Genomic DNA, 25,663 nt, shown 5'->3' on the forward strand with positions numbered 1-25,663 from the left:
GCCAAGCATGTCTGGCAGCTGAGGAATACCTATAACCCAGAAGTGTGAAATTTTTGCCATTGGTGGATCTGCATAAAATATTTCTTCCACCTCTTCATATCAAGCTGGGGTTGATGAAGAACCTGATAAAGGCCATGGGTAAAGCAAACGCACCAGGTTTTCAATATCTTGTTAAGAAATTTCCAAAAATCAGCACTGCAAAACTGAAGGAAGGGATATTTATAGGCCCACAGATCAAGTCCATTATGCAGGATGAAGATTTTAAGCAATCACTCTCAGTAGCTGAGCTTGAAGCTTGGGAGGCATTCAAGTGGTTAGTGGAAAACTTTCTGGGCAACCATAAGCCTCCTTCATACAAGGAAGGAGTTCAGAATCTCCTTGACTCATATCAGAAATTTGGCTGTCATATGTCATTAAAAATACACTTTTTGCACTCGCATGTTGACTTTTTCCTGCAAAATCTTGATATGGTGAGTGACGAGCAAGGAGAACGTTTTTACTAGAACATTCAGTTAATGGAGCGTTGCTACCAATGTTTCTGGAATGAGAGTATGATGGCCGACTACTGCTGGATGTTGTGCCGTGATCCAGACACAACTCACAAAAAGAAATCATACTCTAAGCATTTTTAAAGAAATATTGGTTGTTAAATGACACAGTCCAGTATAATTATACTATGCTGTGTGCTTATTTGACTTTAGACTGCAGATGCTGCTACATTTCTTTATGTTGATGCTGTAATTCTTAAAACCTTATATGCTAAAAGGCTGTAAACTAACATTAGTCATAACTTTAAAAGTTTAGGTGACTGGAAAAACTAATAACAGATCTGAAATCAGCATGAAAAACAGATGATTCTGAAAAAAAAAATTTTTTTGTTGCCTTGTGTTATTAATAATAATTTAATGCTGAGTTATATTTCCTCATAGAATAAGCATGGGGGTATCTTCGCTAAGTTCTCTCTAACTTCTTTAATTTCCTTTTCTCTTGTTTCACTTTGTCAGTAAACTAAAGGACAAAATGTGGCCTTGCAATCTTGAATTCCTTCTCTGGTGCAACTTTCTGCAGCGCATGATCAAGGAAAAGTCCCAGCATTCAGTTGCTGCTATGTTTAAAGTTTCAATCTCTAGCTCTGAAGGGCCCTACCAGTCCTGAATTTTGTATGTTTCTTTCCTCACAATAACTCTGCTATCTAGAGACTTTAGCTTTAATGTGGGTTTATGCATTCTAAAATATAACTTTTAATGATCAGACCAAGGTAATTGTTTTATAAAAATCCTCATTTCTTACTTAAATACATAACTTTTTTAAAATCTTTATTGATGTTTAATCTAAAACAGTCATACAAATGAAAGAACAGTAGGTATTACATACATTACATTAATATCTGTGCAGGTAACATATATATCATTCAAGATTTTCAGTTTTCCTACATATAATAGTAACATAACATAACATAATTTCCTTAGCATAGCAGCAGATGAATTCAGAGACAAGTGGGATAGCTCACATCGACCAGCAGGTAGAGATAGAGAAATTGATTAACAGGTGGTCTTATAGACTGGTATTCCTCCTGTCCATTCAGTTTGCTCTATCTCCCAGCAGGGGTTTGGAGCTATCACTCTAGCTCCTGGATTCTGGCTGTGCAGGAATAAATTTCTGGGACTTTTATATTCTTCTGTTGAGTCTAGTTCTCTTCAGTTAAGAAAGGGGTGTCTGGCTGAGCGGTGCCAGCTTTGGGAGCTACACCTGGGTCCCCCCCAGGTCCCTTCTCTACCCTCCCCTCCATTGGATTGAGGGGTTTCATTTGGCTCTGTGTTCTTTCTTCTTTCCAGTTTAAAAAAACAAAAAGCAACAGGGTCAGAGCCTTTCTGTGCTGTGCTGTGCCTCCGGGTCAGCGTTCAGCCTATAACTGCCAGCTATAACCTTTCTTCAGTTGAATGTGTGCTTGTGTTAGGTGAGTTGGATTTTGAGTGTGGTTAGACACGTGCGATTTGGGCCGTTTCAAGGGGTTAGATCGGGCGTTCTGCGTCGGTGGTTTTTTGGCGGGATTCTCCGTTTAAAAAAAAAAAAAAAGTCCCCATGGCTGCTGACTCAGTAAAGCGGTGTTCGCGCTGTGGGAAGCGCAGGACACTGTCGGGTCTGTGCTCTGCAGGATGTGCAGATGCGCAGGCCGAGGATTCATTATTGCAGCTGGGTGAAGGGGAGTTTTCCAGCGCTGAAGAGGCGCACTCGAGCTCCTCTTCCTGCGCGGTCACGTTGGCCATGTTGCTGACCACGCGTATGCCTGAAGCGAGTGCGGTGGCTCCCGATGCGTCGGGTGCGCTGGGGGAAGCCGCATTTTTGTCCCATGGGACAGGGAAGGCTGGACTGGCAGAAGGTGGGCTCGGCTCATTTTCGCCGGAGTTTATCATGATGTTGCACAGGGCTTTTGTTTTACAGAGCTCTCAACCTGCTCAGGCAGTGAATTTGGGTCTGCCTTTATTGCCTACTCTGCTTCTCCTACTATTCCTAATTCGGCGGGGTCTGCTTCCTTTCCTAAGGTCGCTCCTCTGGTGCAGGCTCAGGCGGCCAAGCGTCGCAGGCTTGCAACGGCGGACGAGGGGGATGCTATCCCCGTCTCCCCCGTATCTCTGACTCTTCCTGAGGAGTTGGAGGACGGTGAGGTCCCGGATTTAGACGCGGAGGAGCTATCGGGTAGGGACGGGGATGATCCTTCCACGCTCCGTCTGTTTCACAGGGAGGAACTTTCCTTGTTAATTTCTAAGGCTTTACAAGGTTTGAACATCTCGCAGGAGGATCCGCCAGTGTCAGGGTCCGCGAACCCCCTTATGGCAGGAATTCGCAAGCCGGCAATATCCTTTCCGGTGCATGAGGCTATGCAGGAGCTTATCACGACGCAATGGGACACGCCGGAGGCAAATCTGCGGGTGTCGAAAGCCATGCGACAGTTGTATCCTATTGCTCCTGCGGAACTAGAAAAGTTTAAGTTGCCTAGAGTGGACGCGTTGGTAGCCGCAGTCACCAAAAAGACTACCCTGCCGGTGGAGGGGGGTGCTGCTCTGAAGGATGTTCAGGATAGGAAGATTGAGTCGTCGCTTAAAATGTCCTTTGAGGTAACGGCAGTCACCTTTCAGGCGGCGGTTTGCAGTTCATATGCTGTGCGTGCTTGTTTGTAATGGCCGCAACTCATGGCGGATAACATGATGGAGTCCGGGGGTTCTATTCCCTCGGAGGTGGCTGATCTGGAATCTGGTTTGGCGTATTTGGCCGATGCCTTGTATGATATTATTCGTGCTTCTGCCAAGCAAATGGCTCTTTCTGTGGTTTCTCGCAGGTAATTGTGGCTCTGTAATTGGGCAGCGGATGCGGCGTCCAAGCTTCGTCTCGTTAAACTCCCTTTTAAAGGACGGTTGTTGTTTGGGGAAGACTTGGATAAGTTGGTGAAGGATTTTGGTGATACCAAAACGCAACGCTTGCCAGAGGATAGGTCTAGACCCCCTCTGAAGACCTCGGTTGCGAGACCGCGCTTCCGGGATGTTAAGAGATATAGGCCTGGTAAGCCTTCCTTCCAGCCCGCTTACGGTTCATTCTCTGCTGCGAGACCTAGATTTCCACAAAAGAGTTCCTTTCGTGCAGCGAAGCCCCCGGCAGGTCAGCCAGCCCTTGCTCCAGCAAATCGCACTCCTCAATGACGGGGTCTCGGCTCCCTCCACCATTCCTTTAGGGGGGCGGCTGTCTGCCTTTCTGGCGGAGTGGGCCAAGATCACGTCGGATCAGTGGGTTTTGGACATTATTCAAGACGGTTACAAGTTAGAGTTCGCCTCTCCCGTCGCCGATTCTTTCTTGGTGTCCCCGTGCAATGGGGCGGCCAAGGGAGAATCGGTCCGCCTGACTCTTCAGGTTCTTCTGGATCTGGGGGCGGTGGTGCCGGTGCCCCCGGACGAGGTGGGTCTCGGCAGGTATTCCATTTACTTCATTGTGCCCAAAAAAGGGGGGTCATTCAGGCCTGTGCTGGATCTCAAAAGGGTCAACAAATTTCTCAGGGTTCGCCATTTCCGTATGGAGACAGTTCGCTCGGTCATTGCGGCGGTAAAACTAGGGGAGTTCCTCACGTCCCTCGATCTCAAGGAGGCGTACCTCCATATTCCGATCTGGCCTCCGCATCAGCGGTTTCTTCGGTTTGCAATCCTGGGCCGGCATTATCAATTTTGGGCGATGCCCTTTGGTCTTGCTATGGCTTCCCGCACCTTTTCGAAGGTGATGGTGGTAGTGGCAGCTTTTCTGCGCAAAGAGGGAATTCGTGTGCACCCTTACTTGGACGACTGGTTGATTCGCGCCTCTTCCAGGCGGGAGTGTTTGTCGGTGACTCAGAGAGTGATCTCTCTCCTCCAGTCTTTGGGGTGGATCATCAACTTTCCCAAAAGCTCTCTGTCCCCGTCCCAGTCATTGGAGCATCTGGGAGTGCGGTTCGACACTTGTCTGGGGAAGGTGTTTCTGCCCCGGGACCGGGGAGAGAAGTTGCAGTCTCAGGTTTGTCTGCTTCTCAAGTCGCCCAGACCTCGGGTTTGGGATTATGTACAGGTTCTGGGATCGATGGTGGCGGCTCTGGAGGTGGTCCCCTGGACTCGGTTCCACATGAGGCCGTTGCAGAAGTCTCTCCTTTCCCGGTGGTCCCCGGTGTCTCAGGACTACGATCGGCGTCTCCAGTGGAGTCCTCGGGCGGCCCGCAGCATGCGGTGGTGGCTCAGCGAGTCCAATCTATTCCGGGGCATGCCGCTGGCGACGCCGGATTGGGTCGTGATTACGACGGATGCCAGTCTTCTGGGCTGGGGAGCACAGTGCCTGCAGGCTTCGACGCAGGGTGTTTGGTCCTCGGAGGAGGCCCAGTGGTCGATCAATATGCTGGAGTTGAGGGCGATCAGGTTTGCGCTTCTGGCGTTTCACTCCATGATTCAGGACCGTCCGACCAGGGTCTTTTCGAACAGTGTCACGGCGGTGGCGTATATCAATCGCCAGGGGGGTACCCGGAGTCCTCAGTTGGCCGAAGAGGCAATGGTTCTGTTTTGATGGGCGGAGGTGCATGTTCCTCTTCTCTCGGCGGCACACATTGCGGGTCACGAAAACGTTCAGGCGGACTTTCTCAGCAGAAATCTTCTCGATCCAGGCGAATGGGAGCTGTCCGCTCGGGCGTTCGATCTGCTGGTCCTATGGTGGTGTCTTCCGGAGATGGATCTCATGGCCTCGTCCCGCAATGCGAAGCTTCCTCGGTTCTTCAGCAGACGCAAGGAACAGGAGTCGGAGGGGGTGAACGCGTTAGCCCTCCCGTGGCCTCCGGGTTGCCTTCTTTATGTATTTCCTCCTTGGCCGATGATAGGTCGGGTGTTGCACCGTATCTCTCTCTTTCAGAGCAGGGTGATCCTGGTGGCTACAGATTGGCCGCGTCAGCCGTGGTACGCGGACCTGATACAGTTGTCAGCGGGCGATCGGCTGACGTTCCCAGTGACTCCGGACTTACTGACTCAGGGTCCAATCGCCATGGAGGATCCATCCCATTTTGGTCTTACGGCCTGGCTCTTGAACGGTCGCGGCTGAGATGTCGGGGCTATTCGGAGCAGGTTATTTCCACTCTTCTTCAGGCTAAAAAGATTTCTACCTCTGCCTCCTATGCTAGGGTCTGGAGAGTCTTTGAGTCTTGGTGTGGGGGGCAAGGTATTTCTCCCTTCCAGGCGTCTCTGTCGGCTATTCTGTCCTTTCTGCAGGAGGGCGTAGCGAAAGGATTGGCCTATAATTCCCTGAAGGTTCCCCAGGTGGCGGCCATTGCTTGTTACAGGGGCCGGGGGTCTCGTTCTACGCTCGCGTCACAACCCGACGTGGTTCGTTTCCTCAAATGGGTTCACCGTATCCGGCCTCCTGTCAAACGAACCTGTCCCGTGTGGAGTCTTAAACTGGTCCTTGGGGGATTGCGAGCGGCACCTTTTGAGCCTTTGTCTGCGGCTACTCTGAAGGATGTCACGTTGAAAACGGTGTTTTTGGTGGCTATGGCTTCAGCCAGGCGGGTGTCGGAGTTACAGGCACTGTCCTGCAGGGATCCGTTTTTTGCGCATTTCGGATGCTGGGGTGTCTGTTCGGACGGTGCCGTCCTTTCTGCCTAAGGTGGTTTCTTCCTTTCATGTGAACCAGTGTTTATACCTCCCGGCTTTTCGGTGGGAGGAATGGGGGGGGAACGCTTCTCGTCGTTGCGCTTCCTGGATGTACGCCGGATTGTGCTGCATTATTTGGGGGTGACAAACGACTTTCGTCGGTCGGATCACCTGTTCATGTTGTTCGCGGGCAAGAACAAGGGTATGGCTGCGTCTAAGGCTTCCATTGCTCGTTGGGTCAAGGAAATGATTGCTTCGGCTTATTTGCTAGCGGGAAAGCAGTTGCCGGAGCAGCTTCGTGCTCATTCGACTCGAGCGTTGGCTACGTCTTGGGCGGAGTCCGGAGGTCTTTCTTTGGAGGAGATTTGCTGTGCGGCTACTTGGTCGTCTGGGAACACCTTTTCCAAACATTACCGATTGGATGTGGCGGCCCGTGCGGAGGCTAGTTTTGGCGCTTCGGTGATTGCGGAGGTGGCGTTCGCTTCCCACCCGGTTTGAGTTTTGCTTTGCTACATCCCACTTGTCTCTGGATTCATCTGCTGCTATGCTAAGGAAGGAAAAATTATGTTCTTACCTGTTAATTTTCTTTCCTTTAGAAGCAGCAGATGAATCCAGAGCCCCACCTTTTCTGGGAACGATCTGTCTATGTTTTGTGTGGCGTTGCTCAGTTGGGTTATGGTTGGTAGTTCTGTTCTTTAGTTTACTTGTTGAAATTCGATACTGGAAAGAAGTTTTTTGATTGCTCATTCTCATACGTTTGGATGCTTGGGCAAGGAGCATAACTGAATGGACAGGAGGAATACCATTCTATAAGACTACCTGTTAATCAGTTTCTCTATCTCCACCTGCTGGTCGATGTGAGCTATCCCACTTGTCTCTGGATTCATCTGCTGCTTCTAAAGGAAAGAAAATTTAACAGGTAAGAACATAATTTTTCCATAATATATAGTATAAATGAAGAATAAAGTTACCCAAATGTCATCATCAATATTTATTCCCCTCCCTCCAACCCCCCCATCCCCCCATGGATGTGTAAAGGTACATGAACAAAAGGAAAAATAAGATAAATACATTATTATAATTTCACAAATTTAGTCAATGGGCTCCAAACTTTATTAAATACACCACTAAGTCCCCTACATTCTACATTAATTCTTTCATATCTGTACGTAGTGCATACGTTCACCCACCAAAAAGTGTAACTTATTCTATCATGGTTCTTCCAGTTACTCGTGATCAATTGCATGGCTACACCTGTCATGATCATAAATAGACGACTCTTATATTTATCTAGAGTGGGTTTCAGATGTAAAATTATTCCATAAATTATAGCCTCATATGATAATGGAACATTTGAATCCAAAACTAGATTTATTTGTCCCCAGATTGTTTTCCAAAATATAAATATAAACGGACAAAAATGGATTTGAGAGTAGGACGCGCTGAGCTGCTCATCCCAGAATCGCGTTTGTTGGGGAAAATTTCTAGCGGTATTTACTTACCGCGATGCCGAAGAGACGGGGCCGGAGTGCCACTTCTGCCTCGCGGCGTTCTGGAGCTCCGGGTCTCGGGAATATACAGGATCTTCTGCGGCGCATGCAGGAGGTCACAGCGACGTTGGATGGCGGCCTGCTGAGGACACAGGGAGGCGAACCCGTTGTGGATACTCCTGGGCCCGATACTACACTAAGTCCCGACGTTAGGGCACCGCCCCCGCAGCCCCAGACAACCTGCTCTCCCAGGGGCGGGGAAACCCCGGATTCAGTGGTTTTCTCCTCTCCAGAGGCAAGGAAGGATCTGTTGGAGAGTTTGGAGGTTGGGGCCCACCTTTCTAGGGCCCCCATGGAGATATCTGGGGGAACACCATCTCAATATGAGGGGGAAGGACCGACAACAACCCCCGAAGGACTTCAGGACGGTGAGCACTTCACATTTACACAAACTCCAATTGTACTGATTAAACCTGCAGAAGTGACTTTAGATTCTATTTGGGACTTAATGGCTGGTTTTGTTAAAAATATTACCCCTACATTTCAACAAATTGAAGGGAAAATTAAGGAACATAATAAGGAACTGAAGAATTTAAGAAAAGAAATGAACACTTCTAACTCATCCATTCAAAAAATAGAAAAAGAAATTGTAACATCGAAACAAATGCAAGAGACTTTAGTTAAAGACAATATTAACCTAAGGAAGAAGATTGAAATGCTTGAGAACAATTCACGTAGCAACAATTTAAGGTTAATTAACTTTCCAAGACTTGAGCTGGTAACACCTAGAGATAGGCTTAAGAGATATCTAGTGGAAAATTTGGAGATACCTGAAGAATCATTACCACCATTTTCACGAGTTTATTATTTGCCTGATAAAGAACAAAATCAACAACAAAAAGTAAAATCTTCAGATCAAGAACCCTTAAACATTTCACAGATTTTAGAAACATCTGAGAAGGATTTAGCATCACCAGCCACTATGATCATTACTTTAGCTTTGCCAATTGATAAAACATGGTTGTTAAAACTTTACTTTAAAAATAGACAAAAAAGTTTTCTTGGTTACAAAATACAAATGTTTCCGGATTTAGCACGGGAGACGCAAAGGCGCCGCCGTGAATTTCTTCTTTTGAAACCTGGGGTTTTATCTTTGGGGGCAACCTTTTATTTGAGACACCCGTGTAAATGTATTGTGTGTTACCATACTCTTAAATATGTGTTTTTTGAACCATCACAACTGACAAATTTCGTGGCAATGTCTCGTCTGAATGCAAATAATCTTTGAGCCCTATAATTTGGATATTATGACCTCATAATCATCGCTATAGCTCTCAGTTTCTTAAAAATTATTATTATTTTTCTTTATAATTTCGCCAATTTTCTTTAATCCTTGGATCTCAATTTGAGGACTTGAGCATAAATAGTATATTTGTTAATTTAGGATTTACATATGTATTGTATTTGATATCTATTCTATTCTTGTTTTCTGTACAAGTTTAATACTTGGAATTTAAATTGAAAATAATAAAAGATATAAATATATAAAAAATAAACGGACAAAAATATAGCAGATGATTCAAAGACCCTATATCAATATGACAATAGCAGCATCTATTAGACTTAGAACTATCTATTTTATTTAAATCGAACTGGGGTCCAGAAAATCCTATTTAACAAAAATAACCATGTTTGTCTCATAGATGCTGACGCTGTACATTTCAATCTCCAAGTCCAAATACATAACTTAGTAAATAAAAATCAAATCTAATATGTGACCCACAGCATGTCCTCCAAAGGGAAAAACAGGAGTGCGGTTCATTCCTGTCATGGTATTTGAAAAACTAGTCCATTTGTCGAAATCGCCCCCTGAGAAAACCACCATATCTTTCAAAATTACTAAAATGAGTTGCAGCCAGTTTGTATTCTTTGCAACAAGCCATCATTAGTTAAGACACACAGTTTAACACACTGCTTTATTTTCCTTCATTTTATAGAGTGAAATATAAAAAAGTTTGCAAAATTAACTCATCTAACACTAGCTCAAAAGGAGCTAATACAAAAGAACTGTTCAACATAGTCATAAATTTATTTGACTCCGCACACCACACTCAACCCATGTTAAATATCAAGCTACCCTCAGCAAATAATCCAACACAACATTTTGATTCAAAAATTAAAAACCTAAGAAATAACCACTCAGCAATTGTCGCATGCGAACATCAATCAACTATAGCAGACATGATTTGGAGTTCCTTCCACAATTTTGAATGGAATAACTATATCAAGTTATATAACAAATATTCTAAATCATACTGAGTCCTGGACTCATGTCCCCCAGAAATTATGAAAACAGCTCCATTTGACTTTAAACTATCACTGTTGAATTCCTCACTAATAATGGTCATATCATAATAACCCCAATCCCAAAAAATTGTAAAGAATCATCAACATCAGTAACCAACTATAGACCAGTAGCATCCATTCCATTCATTGTGAAAATCATGGAAGGATTGGTACACACCCAACTGATGGAATATCTCGACCAATTCTCTCTTTTGCATGAAATTCAATCAGGTTTTAGGCCTCTGTTTAGCACTGAGACAGTAATTGCAGCTATCCTGGATAATTTGCGCTACTTGTTTAGTAAGGGCCTCAACGCCCTGATCATGCAATTTGACATGAGCTCTGCCTTTGACTTGTTGGACCATGGGAAACTGTTACAATGCCTAGATGCAATTGGAATCAGAGGAGAGGTATTAAACTGGTTTCGAGGTTTCCTCATATCCCGTACCTACCAAGTCCGTTTCAATTACAATCTCTCTGATACATGGAACAATTCATCTGGCGTGCCACAGGGGTCACCATTATCCCCTCTGCTCTTCAATGTTTATATGTCCTCATTGGGTGCGCAACTATCCCAGCTGGTGATAAAACTATTTAGCTACGCTGATGACTTCACGATAATTATCCCATTCAATACCTCTATCTCAGAAGTCACCCCCAAAGCAACAGATATACTAAATCGGATAGAGCAATGGATGACTGAGTTCAGACTAAAGCTAAACCCAGAGAAAACAAAATTTTTTATAGCATCGCCGTACCCACTTGACACTAAAGCATCACTGTGCATCAATAACCTTAGTCATCCCATTCAACCCACTATGAAGGTTTTGAGAGTAACACTGGACCAGAGTCTGACCATGAAAGACCAGGTAGACTCCTTGATTAGAAAGATCTTTCTCACCCTCTGTAAGCTTCGGTCCATCAGAGCTTAATTCGATGTCTCATCATTTAGAATTCTGGTACAATCCCTCATATTGAATCAACTTGATTATTGTAACATTGCCTACTTGGCACTCTCCCAGAAAAATATGCGGCGATTGCAACTGGTACAAAATGCAGCAGTTAGGCTACTTTGTGGACTGAAGAAGTTTGATCATGTAACACCTTCATATCGACTTCTACACTGGCTGCCGATGGAGGCATGTGTGAAGTTCAAGTTTGGTTGTTTTTGCTTCAAAGTACTTTACAGCTTAATCCCTAAATATATAACAGACCTTTTCTCTTTCACAACCAACAGACATAGGAGAAGTTCACATCCAAACTTTGTTTCTCCACCGGTTAGAGGTTGTAAATTTAAAAGTCATCACCAACATCTTTCTCACATCAAGCAGCATTATGGAGTAAAGACCTGGAACAACTGCTCGTGCCTACTACTTATAGGGAATTCAGAAAACGCCTAAAAACACATCTGTTCCTGAAGTACTTTGGTAACTGACCTATACAATCTTAGTCCTCAACAAATAATCTTCGAACTATTATTCACTAACTCTGAACTTTGTTTATTCCACTCAATTTGTAACACCTTTTAATCATTGTAAACCGCATAGAACTTCACGGTCCTGCGGTATATAAACTGTTATTATTATTTGGTGTTCATTACCTACTAAATTAAGGATCATGCTCATGTATTTATCTTTTCAAAACAAAGTTAGACTCACTGTTATTTATTTGAAAGATCATACGTGTACACTCTTTTATTAATCTGCTTTGAACCTAATAGTTGGAAGTTGGCGGACTATAAGTAATATATCATAGAAAAGTCCATCCATTCTGCCTAACAAGGTGGCTAGACCTGTGCCTGACATTCTGTGTGGGGCCTCAGTCACTCTTACTTAAATACTAGTTGTCAAGTCTCCACCATGTCAAAATATATAGGCAGCCAGATGTGATGGAGTCTATCTTGGCTTTGTATCTGCTGTAGATGCAAAAATATTAGTCACCATTTCTGCGCTATATTAAGAAAAAGTATATATAATTTACTGCTGTTAACAGTGTTCTTGCTTAACAGGGCAGAGTTTGCTCAGACAATAGTTGGAATAGCCCATAAATGACAGTGGTTTGAGTGATATGTTAAATTTTTGGAAATAAATATTAGGTGCAATACTATATATATACTGTAAGTGTATATATATATATATATATATATATATATATATATATAATGTTTATAATTTATTTTGGAGGTAAGTAATGGCTGCAGTTTTATGTATTTTATAATCTTGTGTGCTGTTTTGGGCGTTCCACTAAAATTCAGGAAGAGGATTTAGAAAAATGTTTTAAATAAAAGAATAAATGTTCGTAAAGAAGCTGATATGTTAATGTGAATAACAGCTTCATCATACCTTTACTTGAACTAAACTAAATGGCTCTTGTTGAGAGATCAATTAGTTGCTTGCTGGGTGTAGGGTAATTCATTTGTAGAACTTACTGTATATTTCCTGGCTCTATACTGGTGTACATCCATGTGAAAGCATCATCTCCAACCCAATCTTGTCAGAAATCTGGATGTCCTCATACCTTTTATACACATGAAAACAAAATGACAGCACTTCTGCTTTTTGACATGTACTCCTTTGTTCTCTAGAAAAGCGAGGGGAGTGTGAAAAGGAGGCTAAAGGAACAGAGACTCCCAAAGCATGTCAGTGTGGATGCCACTGTTGGACAACAACTCATACCTCTGGAGAGACAAATCCTGGTACTTCATCATTGTCTATGAAAGCTGAATTCTTACTGAGAGGAAATGTAACTTGTAATTAGTCTCTTAAATACTGTGTGCTTTTTGAGAAGAATTTTGACAAAATATGCAGTTTTACCAGAATATACTCAATGACACCTGTTAAAATCTCTAAACTTTGCCTGTTGAGGTAGACCATTTTTTTTACTAGTCCCAGGAAAAATATAAATTGTGGTTATGTTATTGCTGTCATTGAAATGAGGAAGTCTTGCCTATGTTCTGAGGATGGGGGACCTCAAAGCTAATTTGAGTGCTTTGAATATATTCAATTTAAATAAAGCACTTTTACTTAATGATCCGATTTACCTAAACGTGAGCCCTTATCAATGAACGTAATCAGTAGAACAATCACTTTGATCCACCTATGGCTCTCATTCAAACAATTTAATGCACCAATTTAATTGATCCTCAGAAACACCACCTTGGACTTCTATCATTCATTGTCCTAGGCTTTAAGTGTTATTTCCTCACTGAATCATTTTAATTTCATAATAAGATTTTAGTATATATATATATTTTTATATATATATATATTTTTTTTTTTATATATATATATTTATATATATATATATTTATTTATATATTTATATATATATATATATATATATTTATATTTATATATATATATATATATAGTTTAGCATTGATTATTAAGATAAAATTCCTTAATGGGATAACTTAGCCAACATGTTTCACAACCAAGTTTTTTCAAGGCCATTCATCCCTTAGGTGAGCTCAGCGCTACTCCAGTTTTAAGGGCCAGATTCAGCAAATGGCGCTTAATATTAGGCACTGTTATGATCCTCACTAAGTTAGTACAGTATTTGGTAAAGGGTGCTATTTTGTTTTTACCTAATTTTGGGTGTTTCTGCTTACACCCAACTGATGGCAGTTAGACACACAAATGCAGGTATTCTGTAACATCACGCCTAATTTCTGGGAATGGCTTTGGCTAGGATTACCAGATGTCCGGATTTCCCCGGACAGCTTTTCAAAACCCAGCACTTTGTCCAAGTTTTGAAAGCTTGGAAGAAATCACTGTCGGGCAGGCAATGGAGGGAGGGGGGGGGCTGGGGCAGGTCTAGGATGGATTGGGGGCGGAACTGGGTGGGGCTGGGGGGCGGATCTAGGTGGTCCAGGGTGGATCAAAAAGTGATTGTTGTACTGATTAAGTTCATTGAATATATTAAAAGCATAGTTGTGCCAAAGGAGACTTATAATAACACTGCTTTGAGAACTGTGGAGAATGGGCTTTGATGGCATAAATACTTAGCATTCTTTTACTCTTCTATGTTTCCCTCTGATTATGAGGTCCTTTTTTGTGTTTTGAGAAATCATATCACTTTTTTTTTTTTTTTAAATCTTATCCTTTCATTCCCCAACATGCAGTTAGTTTGCATCATGCTGTGTTCTGAAAAATAGTTGAATTAAATTATGGATTCTTTTGTTATCAAGCTTGTCCATCTTTTAGATAATATATGAATTGGGAACATTTATTCTATTCCTTTTTAATTTTCTGATTTTTTTTTCCTTTGGCAGACATGTCCTATGCACAGACTTCAGCATCAAAATTGTTTCCTAAGAAGCAGGCATTTGTATTCAGTGGAGACGACGATGATGATTTTCAAACAGAAAGGAAAAGAGTCCGTGTATTAGGAGCTGAACAACAGGTAAGGAGCTGTTTGCATTTTCTTCCTTGTTATGAGTATCCAAGAGATTCTGCAAGAGGAGTTTCCAGTCTCTCTACGGGTCTTGCCTTTTCTCCCCCTAGATATATTGTCAGCTTTTAACAGAAGTCAATGTTTTTTTGCGAGTGCCCCGGGTCATCTGGATAAAACAGTGAGCTAAATTGTTTCCTTATAGGAAGTACTTTCTGCTATTTCTTTTCTCCCTGATTTTCTTCCTGACCAATATTATAGGACTTTTCTTAATTGGACTAAACTTTCTGTACATACCGTATTTTTTGCTCCATAAGATGCACCCACCTGTAGAGGAGGAAAAACCAAGAAAAAAAATTCTGAACCAAATGGTGTGCCCTGTACCCTGTCCCCCTCTGGTGGTCTAGTAGTAGGCCGGGACAGGATACAGGGCACATCTAATGGTAGGCAGCCAGCCAGCCAGAACCCCACCCCCAGGTACCTTTTTAAATCCCTCTCTCCCTCCCTAGACAGCTGTCTCAGTATTTTTATCATCCCCCCCCCCAGGTACCTTTCTAAAACTTCCCCTCCCCCTGCAAGTACAATTTTTTTAACCCCACCATACCATTTAAAAAATTACACTCCCGCCACAAGCCCCTTTTTAAAACATCCCCCCATATGCCTGCTGCTGCACCTTTTTAAAACATCCCCCCCCCTGCAAACACATGCCGCCATGAGAACTGATGGAAACCAATCAGAAAGCAGTGCGGGGCCAGGCAGGAGCGGAAAGCTCTCACCTGACCTCCACTGCTCCTGTCTGGGAAATGGGAGATGGCTAGCGAGGGAGGAATCACGCTAGACCACCAGGATGTTTTTAACAAGGTACAACGGCGGCGAGTGTTTGCGGGGGGGGGGGAGGGGGGAGATGTTTTAAAAAGGTGCAGTGGCGAGTATATGCGGAGGGGGATGTGTGTGAAAAAGGTGCGGCGGCGGGTGTTTGCTGGGGGGATGTTTTAAAAAGTTGTGGCGGCAGGCATGTGGGGGGATGTTTTAAAAAGGGGCATACAGTGGGGGGATTTTTTAAACAGTATGGGGGGGTTAAAAATTGTACCTTTGCTCCATAAGACGCACTGAGATTTCCACTCACTTTTGGGTGGAAAAAAAGTACGTCTTATGGAGCAAAAATACGGTAATCTTTATCGATTATGGGTATGGGGGGGAGCTATGCTTTCTTTTCACATCTTGTTAATGAGTATGGCATTGTCTCTCAAGATCTTTTTCAGTATAATCAATTACGAGATTTTATAAAGTGTAAAGATTGGGAGGAATTGGAACTCTCAGAAACTTTGATGGGAAAAGCTATTCGTACAGGGGCAGACAGGTGAGGTATAGGTAGGTATAGGTAAACTCTATCAAGCATTGTTGGTGCAGTCTAATCCTGTACAGTGGTACATCTCTCTCTTAAATACTGTGTGCTTTTTGAGAAGAATTTTGGCAAAATATGCAGTTTTACCAGAATATACTCAATGACACCTATTAAAATCTCTAAACTTTGCCTGTTGAAGTAGACCATTTATTACTAGTCCCAGGAAAAATATAAATTGTGGTTATGTTATTGCTGTCATTGAAATGAGGAAGTCTTGCCTATGTTCTGAGGATGGGGGACCTCAAAGCTAATTTGAGTGCTTTGAATATATTCAATTTAAATAAAGCACTTTTATTTAATGATCCGATTTAAGCAGTTGGACTCTAGAGTCCTTGCGATCCATTGACCCCATACTTTTAAACATCTATTTAAAATTTCTGTATCAGCTTCCATTAATTGAAAATGGTTATAAGATTTTTTATTATCAGTGGTAACTGTCTCGCCTTTCTAAGATGTTTCCTATTGTTCTGAGCTTTGTTGGCAAAACTGTGGTTCCCAAGGGGACTTTTTTTCACATTTGGTAGGACTGTCCTAGTGTGTAATTATTTTGTTTCTCCTTACTTACTTATTTGAATACTGTTCTGCAAATGGACTATTATCTGCTTCATGTGAGACTTCCTGGAGTTCCTAAACCAGCACATTTGCTATGCATATGCTTGTGGCAGCCAAGATTTTATTGGTTAGATGGTGGAAACAATCTAAACTTCCACCAGTTGAATAAGTTTTTGTTAAATTGGACTATAATTGTTTATATTACATTACATTAGTGACTTCTATTCCGCCAGTACCTTGCAGTTCTAGGCGGATTACAAAAGAAAATAACTGGACTTTTCCAGGAAAATTACAAATTAGGGTGCTGTTTACATGGTTAAGACTTAGATGGGAAATTTACAAGAGTGGGGATAGACATGGAGATGTGTTATGATCGGCGACATCTCAACTAACAGCAGCAACCTATTTAAGCTGGTAAATGATCTATACAATATAGAAACTTTTATCAACTCACCCGAAGAGACCACTCTAACAGCAAACTGCCTGGCGGATTTCTTCAACTCCAAAATACTACAACTAAGATCCTCTCTTACCAACCCAACCAAGCCCCACTGGTGTTACCCCATTCTACCAGACTCAGGCGAATCCAGAGCCGACCTGTTCTGGAACACATTCTTACCCATAGACTGGCAAACTTTTAGTAAACACTACAATAAGTATGCCAACTCCTACTGTAGACTGGACACCTGCCCCCCTAATATCATGAAATCGGCCCCAATCAATTTTAAGGCCAAAATGCTGACTTGGATCAACTCCCTACTATCCTCGGGGAAGTTCCCAGTAGAACAAGGGCACATTTTGATTACACCAATTAAGAAAAATACTAAAGAGCCTTCCAACACGGCCTCCAACTTTAGACCTATCGCCAACATCCCCCTGGTTACCAAAATAGCAGAAGGGATAGTAAACACCGAACTCACCACATACTTAGAAAAACACAACATCTTGCACGACAACCAATCCGGCTTTCGGTCAGGCCACAGTACTGAAACAATTTTAGCTTCCCTGCTCGATTACCTGCATCAACTATTCAGCCAAGGCTCTTCTGCTCTAATACTGCAACTCGATCTAAGTAGCGCATTTGACTTGGTTGACCACACCACTCTACTAGACTGTCTGACTTCTATTGGAATCTCAGGTCACGTTCTCAATTGGTTCCATGGATTTCTTTCAACAAGAACCTACAAGGTGTTCAAAGACGATACTACCTCCTACAGCTGGGACAACCCCTGTGGAGTCCCACAAGGCTCCCCCTTATCCCCCACCCTATTTAACATCTACCTTGTCTCCCTAGGAAATCTCCTACAAAGCTTAAAGCTCAAATTTTTCATCTACGCAGACGACATCACAATAATCATTCCGCTCTCTTACTTTACCTCAGAGTTTCTAAATTCGCTATCTTTCACCCTAAATCAGATCGAACTTTGGATGTCAGCGTTTAGACTAAAGCTAAACCCAGAAAAAACCAAACTCTTCCTAGCATCCCCAAATGACAAAATTAAGGAAACCACGATACACATCAATGGTCTTGACTATTCTATTGAGCAATCACTAAAAATACTAGGTGTCACTTTAGACAAGCATCTCACACTGGAGAAACACACCGACCTAGTATTTAAGAAAAGCATCTCGGTGCTCTGGAAACTCCGCACCATTAAAAAATACTTTGACGACGCTTCCTTTCGTCTGCTGGTCCAATCTTCCATTCTTAGTGTCCTGGACTACTGTAACATCATTTATCTAGGCGCCTTCAAGAAAATCACCAGAAAGCTGAGACTGGTCCAAAATACCGCCATCCGCCTTATCTTTGGCCTGAAGAAATGGGATCACATATCCCCTTTCTACCACAAGCTGCACTGGCTGCCATTCGAATCCAGAGTCCTATTTAAGTTCTCTTGTATCTGCTACAAAACCGTTTCTGGTATGTCACCAGCCTATCTTTACCCCCACTTCAACCTGAACTATAATAAGAAGAGCCCCCGCAGAACAACTCTATTCGCTTTTCCCTCACTGAAATCGTGTCACCTTAAAAGATTCCTCGAACGAACTTTCTCTTTCCAAGCGGCCAAACTAAACTCATGGCTCGCCCAAATCATACTTGACAGCTATTCATACCTCCCCTTCAGAAAAAAGCTCAAAACTCTACTTTTTAACGGACCAAATCCCTAACGCCGTAACGTTACCCCCTCTCCACCTTAAAAAACTGATGAAACCCCTCCTTTGCAACAGACCTATCCCTTAGCCCCCCCTTCCCCCATCTAAACCCTCCTCTTCCCTCTCCCCCCCTTACTTTCCCACCCCCCCTCCAAGTTGGTTGCCCCCCCCCCTGTTTCCAACTAACATGCTCTTATCTAATTTCCTCTTAAACTCTATTGTATCCTACTGCAGCACTCTGTATGTATCCCGTATTGTATCCTAATGCAGCACACTGTATGTATCCCGTATTTAGCCCTTCCCCCTCCTAAATCGTCTATGTAAACGAGTTCGTCCCCACGATTGCCTTGTTATGTTCTTCTTTTTTTCGAATCGCACTGTATGTAATTCATCTACCTGTTGTGAACCGCCTTGAACTCCCTGGGTATGGCGGTATACAAAATAAAATATTATTATTATTATTATTTCTTGATAAATCTTTTGACTAACAGGGTTTTGATTTCTTTTTGAAATGATTTGAAGTCGGTCGTTGATGTCAGCATGTTGGAGATGGGGTGATCAAGTTTCGCTTTAATGTCATAATTGATGGCGCTCAAATCAGGGTGTCTTGCTTCTTTTTATAAGATTTGGGACTCCTATTTGACTTGGCGTGCTGGCTCTCGGTGATTATATTCCCCCTCCTATGAGTGTTGGAGTAATTACTGCTGCTGCTGGCGCTAAAACCCGTGCTAAGCATTAGTAAGGGAGTGGGATTGTTTGGTTATATTTTGTACTGGGTTGTCTTGCTGTTGGCCCTGGGGATATTTTTTTTATCTTTGGGGGTGGGCATAGTATTGTATAGTCTGTGTGTATATTTTGCTATTGTTACTTTTATTGCTCTGGTTTTTCTATTGGCTGTTTTCACTTTGTTGTTTGTTTCCATAAAATACCATATAAATACATTTGCAAAAAATAGAGGAGTTTCCAGGATGAGAGTTCCTCTCCTGAAAATTCAGGGAGAATTCTTGACCTGCTATTTCAAATAAATTGGACACAAAGAGGGACATTTTCAAAACATACATCTAAGTCCGATTTGGATGTATGGTGCTAGACATCCAAAGTCAGCAGTAAGGAAATGCCTGTTTTTGAAAGGCAAACCACCATATGTCTAGAAATAATTTTTTTTGGGGGGAAAATCCTCTATTTGGATGTGCAGGCTATTGGGACGCCCAAAATTCTTCAACATGAGTAGGGAAAGGTGTATAGAAAATGAAATGAACTAAACTAAATGACAATCTTAATACTCGGTACAGAGAATGGAAAAAAAAAATCCCTCCACTAGTGCTTTATTTTGATACTTAGTCATTTTAAAAACATCTAGAAGTATAAATAGCAATATGTACACTTTTAGAGCATATATACATGTAGACAATAATTTTATAAAGCTTCTATTTCTTTATGTATATTCCCAGAGACACAGATATAAAGGGAATGTAGCTTGTATGTATCTGAAAAATAGAGATGTACTTTTCATTTTAAAATGGGAATATACTGTACATCTGTTCATAACAGCTTTTGCACCTGCTTCAAGGTGTACAAAAGTACCAGCTCCCAGTTTAGATATGTATCCTAAATCAAGGGGCAAGAGTGATTCCTGGTGTCTGGTGGGAGACATTTGTGATTGTGACTTGTTTACTTTTATCAACCTCGTATAAAGGTGGAATATAAGTTTAACAAACTAAACTAAACTGGTTATTCGATTGCTGATGTGTGGGTTGAAAAATTTTCACATCTGACTCCTAATGCTAATATTTTGAGGCTACTGAGGTGCTATTTTGAACCTGGACTCAGAGAGGACAGTTGCATCTAGGGATTGCTCCTGTTTTCTACTTGACCCCAGAGACATCCTCAATAACTCCACCAAGACTTAACTACTCTTATTAGACGGAGGTTTATCTAGATCCCACTAATGATCCCTTTAAAAATAGTGGTTCCAGTTGGGGCTGCCATCTGCATCTTTGCAGGCAGGAAACTGCAATTTTGTGGCTGCACCAGCTACTTGAGTTCAGAACATTCTAAAATTGCTCCTCCCACCAGATCTGTGTTTTGTAAAATAGGGAAAATTGAGCACATTCTTGCTTGGACTTCTCAATTCCCCTCTAAAGATCTATCTAAAATGGGCCTTTTTATGTAGACTTATATTTCTGCTTTAATTCAGTGTGTTTCCTTATTTTTGGGTCATTCCATCCATGTCAAGTGATCCAATATTGAAAATCATCCCCATTCACCCTCCTTCAAATTGAATAAAACTTTGTATGGATGTTCCCTTTAGCTTCAAATGAAATCATATAAATTTTTCTGGTTTGAGACCTAAAGATTCTCAAATGTAGGTCACTCTCAAAGTACTGTGCTATGCGTAACACAAAATGGCAACTTTGTCCAGCCACTACATTCCAACAAAGTCATTTGTTTTGCGGATTAATACAACCCTTGGCATTAATTTCATGTGCAAAGTTTGGAATGTAACATTAGTTTACCTCCCATTTATAAGCCAGCAATGTAGGCAAAAAATGTTATAAAATAAATTTAATGTCTACTTTGACTCCTCATTGTTCCTGTCCTGTACTTCGATTCAAGTCCATAACTGTTCCAGCAGTCATGGTACATGATATGCACATAGGATTTGCATTAAGAGGCTTTGGAGCCAATTGGAAGCAAAGATATAATTATACAAAGAAATCATATTAGTGCTTTATACAAATTTTGGCCGTTTTTTGGAGTGCAAATGGTTCAACTGAACATCGTCCAACTTTTTTAATTTTTTTACATCACTTGAAAGAGCATCTTTTTTGCTACAAAGGCCATTCTATTTTTTGCTACAAAAGACATTCTATTTGACCCGACCTTGCTTTGGCCAGAAGTTAGGCCTCAAATGCATGCATTATTCACATGCCTATACATGCAGTGGTAAAAAGGGCATATTTGGTATCATCTATAATAATAAAATGCTAAGCGCGCATGCGCACTCTTACTGCATGTTCCCTGGTCTGTAGGTCAGTGGTTGGCAGGAGTGCGCATGCACGACACCAGGACTCCTCCTCCTGAGCCACAGACATGCTGACCGCCTTCGGTCCCGCGGGCCTCTCAAGCAGCGGCGGTGGCAGGGATGGCGGAAACATTAAGTCGGCTTCAGGCACATGCGGTGGCTGTCGGCGCCTGCAGGCTATGGCGGAGGGCAGATGCGAATGGAGGTAAGGGGACAGGGGAAGAGGTGCTGATGGATGGGGGGACAGAAAAAGGAAGGGAGGCCTACTGCTGGACAGGGGGAGCAGGAAAGAGGTGCTGATGGACAGGGGGGGAAGAAAAAGGAAGGGAGGCCTACTGCTGGACAGGGGGAGCAGGAAAGAGGTGCTGCTGGACAGGGGGGAGGTAAAACAAAGGGAGAAGGGCTGCTGCTGGATAAAGGGAGCAGTGAAGGGGTGGTGGTGGACAGCTGAGGAAAAAGAAAGACAAAGACAGAAATACAGAAAGCGGCTAAGGAGAGAGAGAGAAAGAAATAAAGACAGACACACACACATATATTCTAGCACCCGTTAATGTAACGGGCTATAAGACTAGTATTGTATAATATGCAAATGAGCTAGAGGTATGAAATTGCATGGTGTTTCAAGTTTATTACGGCTTGATATACCGCTTATTGTACAGCCTAAACAGTTTACATAAAATCATAGCTAAAAAAATATACTTATAAAGGGAAGTTAGAAGCAAAGATGTAATTATACAACAAGCTAAGTATGTTGGGCTTGCCATGCTAACTCAGGTTATGACATCCACTGCTTTTGCATACTCTTGTAGTTGTTGGTGACTCATTGCAGTTTCAATAAGGGTTCTTAGCTGTACATCTCCAAATTTAGTAAAATTTAGTGACATAGGTTTTGGGGCATGGGCTACTAACTGGCCAGCTTATCAGATATAAATATGTTTTGGTTTACAAGTTAATATAGTCTAAATAATATGATTCAAAAATTAACATTTAAAGTTTTTATTGCAACTTTTTCCACTCTTACTGATGATGCAGATTGTTGTGTGCATTTTCTTATGAAATTTATGCTCACTATAGTCCTGGAAAAATTGAAGACCAGACAAAACCCTCATCTCTCAACTGACTAGTGATAGCACATGATTTGCTTTTCCATGCCCACTCATTCCAGCTGTTGAAAAAGATCTTGCTTGAACCAAAAATCAAGCATATTTGCAATTCATTCACTACCTAGTATTCACCCAACTTTATTTTGTTTTATGTTTCTATGTACTTGTGCTATGTGTGTTACTGGATAATAATACAGCTCTCCCTACTGCTAATTTAAAAGTTAGTACCTGAAAGATCGAACTTCGCTCGGAAAAGTGGGCTGAGTGATTATGATGGGGTTGTTCGGGTTCGCTTGTGTAGCAGTTTCATTGCAGTGCTGAAGTCTTCAGTGTTCTCAGGGTAACTAGCACTAGTTTGTTTTCGACCATGACCCCCTAAATCTTGGGGGGGGGGATGGTTTCCTTCCTAGTCCTACTCCTCCTGTTCTTTGATTACATTAATTTTTCATCATAATAAAACATTTACAGTTATTAAAAAGGCACAAATTTCCAATTCAAAGTTTGTCTTTATTCCTGTGCCTGTCTACATCTCCAGATACTCAATCTTTATGCCATTTTTAATAACTCAATTCAATTGCCACACACACATGTTTGCTAATTGATCATAGCACTGAAGCTGAAATACGTTTTTCAACTGAGCTGCAGATAGATATAATTTTTTTATTTTTTTAAATATATTTTTGTATGGACCTTCAGAATGCAGCCGGGCACCATATGCTGCTGATTGCTATCGTCTTCATCAGTCCAAGTTTAATTGGTTAATTTTGAATATGATTAGAGGCACTGCATATGTTATTCTTGAAATGTCTGCTCAAGTATAAGTTTAAACCATTGCATATGTTTTTAAATTTGATTGAACAGATGAGACAGAAGAATTTTTTATATCTTCACAATTTCCCCTTGACCCTCAAGAAAAGTTTCACTTGAAACATCTATGTTGGGAGTGGTGGTGTAAAGGAAGAGTGATAGTCCACTATAAAGCTAAGTGGCACTCCAGTAATTTATATATCAAAAATGGGAGTATTAGATGCATTATAGAATTAATTAATACAAATCAATAAAACTTGGACTGATGAAGATGAGCAACCAGTAGCATATGGTGCCCAGCTGCATTCTGAAGGTCCATACAAAAATATATAAAAAATCAATTATCTATCTGCAGCTCGGTTGAAAAATGTATTTGAGCTTCAGTGTTATGATCAATTAGCAGACATTGGTGTGTCTACATCTCCAACATATTTAACATTAAATGCAAGTTGAAATCTTGGTGTACTTTCCTATTTTAAGCTATTATGAATAGTGGGTCAAAAATGTGGCTCTGTGAGTTTTGTAGCCCAAAAAAATGCTCTTTCGAATGGTGCAAGAAAGAAGAGATTGGAGGATGAACAGTTGTGATATGACATTAACCCTTCCCCCTTTTACAAAACCGTAGTGTGGTTTATAGCGCCAGCCGCAGCGGTAACAGCTCTGAAGCTGATAGGAGTTCTATGAGCGCTTCAGCTGTGGTTGGCGCTAAAAACTACACTACGGTTTTGTAAAAGGGGAGGGAGTAAATATAGGGAGTAAATATACTGTAGGTAAAAATTTGCATACTTTTTTTTTTTCTCAACAATCTAAATAAAGATTTATCTCATAAAAGAAAAGTACCGTAATCTCTTCCAGTTCCTAAAATCTGAGCCCTATTAAGCTTTCTGTTCAGGAGCTATATTGTGTCAAATATTTTGCCTGTGCTTTCCATGACAAACTTTTTCATCAACTTTGTGTGCCATCGCTATTAATACTTTGAGGACATTTAAAACCGATTGGCAGCCTTTGGCAAATCCTACTTGCTCAGAGCAAATCATTCTTGGTAAGCAGGTTGATAGATGATCTGCCAGAATCCTAGCTAAGATTTTCAAGTCAACATTTATAAGGGAAATAGGTCTGTAAGAATCAGGGAGGGAGTCAGGTTTTCTGGGCTTCAAAATGAGTGTAATTAAAACCTCATTACCTCCCTCAGAAAGAACATCTCTGAATAATATGAAAATAAATGTCCCAAAGAGGATCATGTGTGGAGAGAGTAATTTGAAAAATTTGGATGTGTATCCATCTGGGCCTGCTGCTGTATAATTTTTTTGTAATTTAATAGCTGTGTGGATTTCTGTGGCTGTTATGGGAGCTTGAAGGTGTTACTATTCCTCTGCCGTAAGTTTAAGCAGGCTAGAATCTTCTAAATAATCTATAACTGATGGGCCTGACCCTAGTGTAGGGGCTGAATAAAAGTTTTTAAAATGTGTATGGAATAATTGCGACACATCTACTGTTTTATGCTGTAACTGTCCTGATACATCTCATATGCGTGATATCATCTGAGACCCCTGACTTGTTTCTGTGTTTATTGAATTTTATATTTCTGGTAAAATAGCAATTTTTTGTATATTCATGTATGAGTGAATTGAGTGCTGCCTCAGTAGCTGTTTACGCCTCTATTATGGCAGCAGTTGGATTACTAATATACTCGCTTAGAGGAATGAAGTTTTTTTTTCTAAATGTATTATGCTTTGTGCTATCTGCTTCTTATGGGCAGAGACGAAGGCTATATATTCACCATAGAGCACAGCTTTAGCTGTGTTCCAAAAAGGCTCCAGAGAGTTCTAATATTCATTAAATTGTGTAAAATCAGACCACTTGCACTCTAGAAACTGCTTAAAATGAGTATCCACAGGGAAATCCACATGGGAAATCTCCAAAAGTGTTGACTAGGTGAAGGGCCTGTCGTTATATTTGCCCAGTTTGAGTGATCTAATATAATCGAAGGGCCTATCTGCCCCATTCACCCAATCAAACACAGAGGGAGAGAGAAAAGTGTATTCTATCCAGGACATGGTTCCATGTGCTTTGGATCTATGAGTGTAATTGTGTACAAACACATGGCATTCCCCAGTGAAGCTGAATGTGCAGATGAGCGATCCAAAACAGAGTCATGAACTTTGATTTAGGTCTTCTGCTAAGATTAGAGGCATCGTTGCAGTATCTATGCAGCACGCTACCAACTGTTTAAAGAAGCCATGCTC

At 41.8% G+C, this 25,663-nt stretch overlaps 1 protein-coding gene across 9 annotated transcripts in view; it reads left to right on the forward strand.

Moving 5' to 3' along the window:
* The window catches only part of BRIP1 (BRCA1 interacting protein C-terminal helicase 1), a 354,698-nt gene that overhangs the window by 12,807 nt on the left and 316,228 nt on the right, over nt 1-25,663 (forward strand). For all 9 annotated transcript variants that reach the window (XM_033922791.1, XM_033922782.1, XM_033922790.1 and 6 more), the window contains exons 3-4: nt 12,564-12,674; nt 14,253-14,383. In XM_033922791.1, the coding sequence (XP_033778682.1) occupies nt 12,564-12,674; nt 14,253-14,383 (242 nt within the window). The remainder of the gene's footprint in view (nt 1-12,563; nt 12,675-14,252; nt 14,384-25,663) is intronic.

This window comes from Geotrypetes seraphini, chromosome 15 (genome assembly GCF_902459505.1).
Source record: "Geotrypetes seraphini chromosome 15, aGeoSer1.1, whole genome shotgun sequence".
NCBI classification, from domain to species: domain Eukaryota; kingdom Metazoa; phylum Chordata; class Amphibia; order Gymnophiona; family Dermophiidae; genus Geotrypetes; species Geotrypetes seraphini.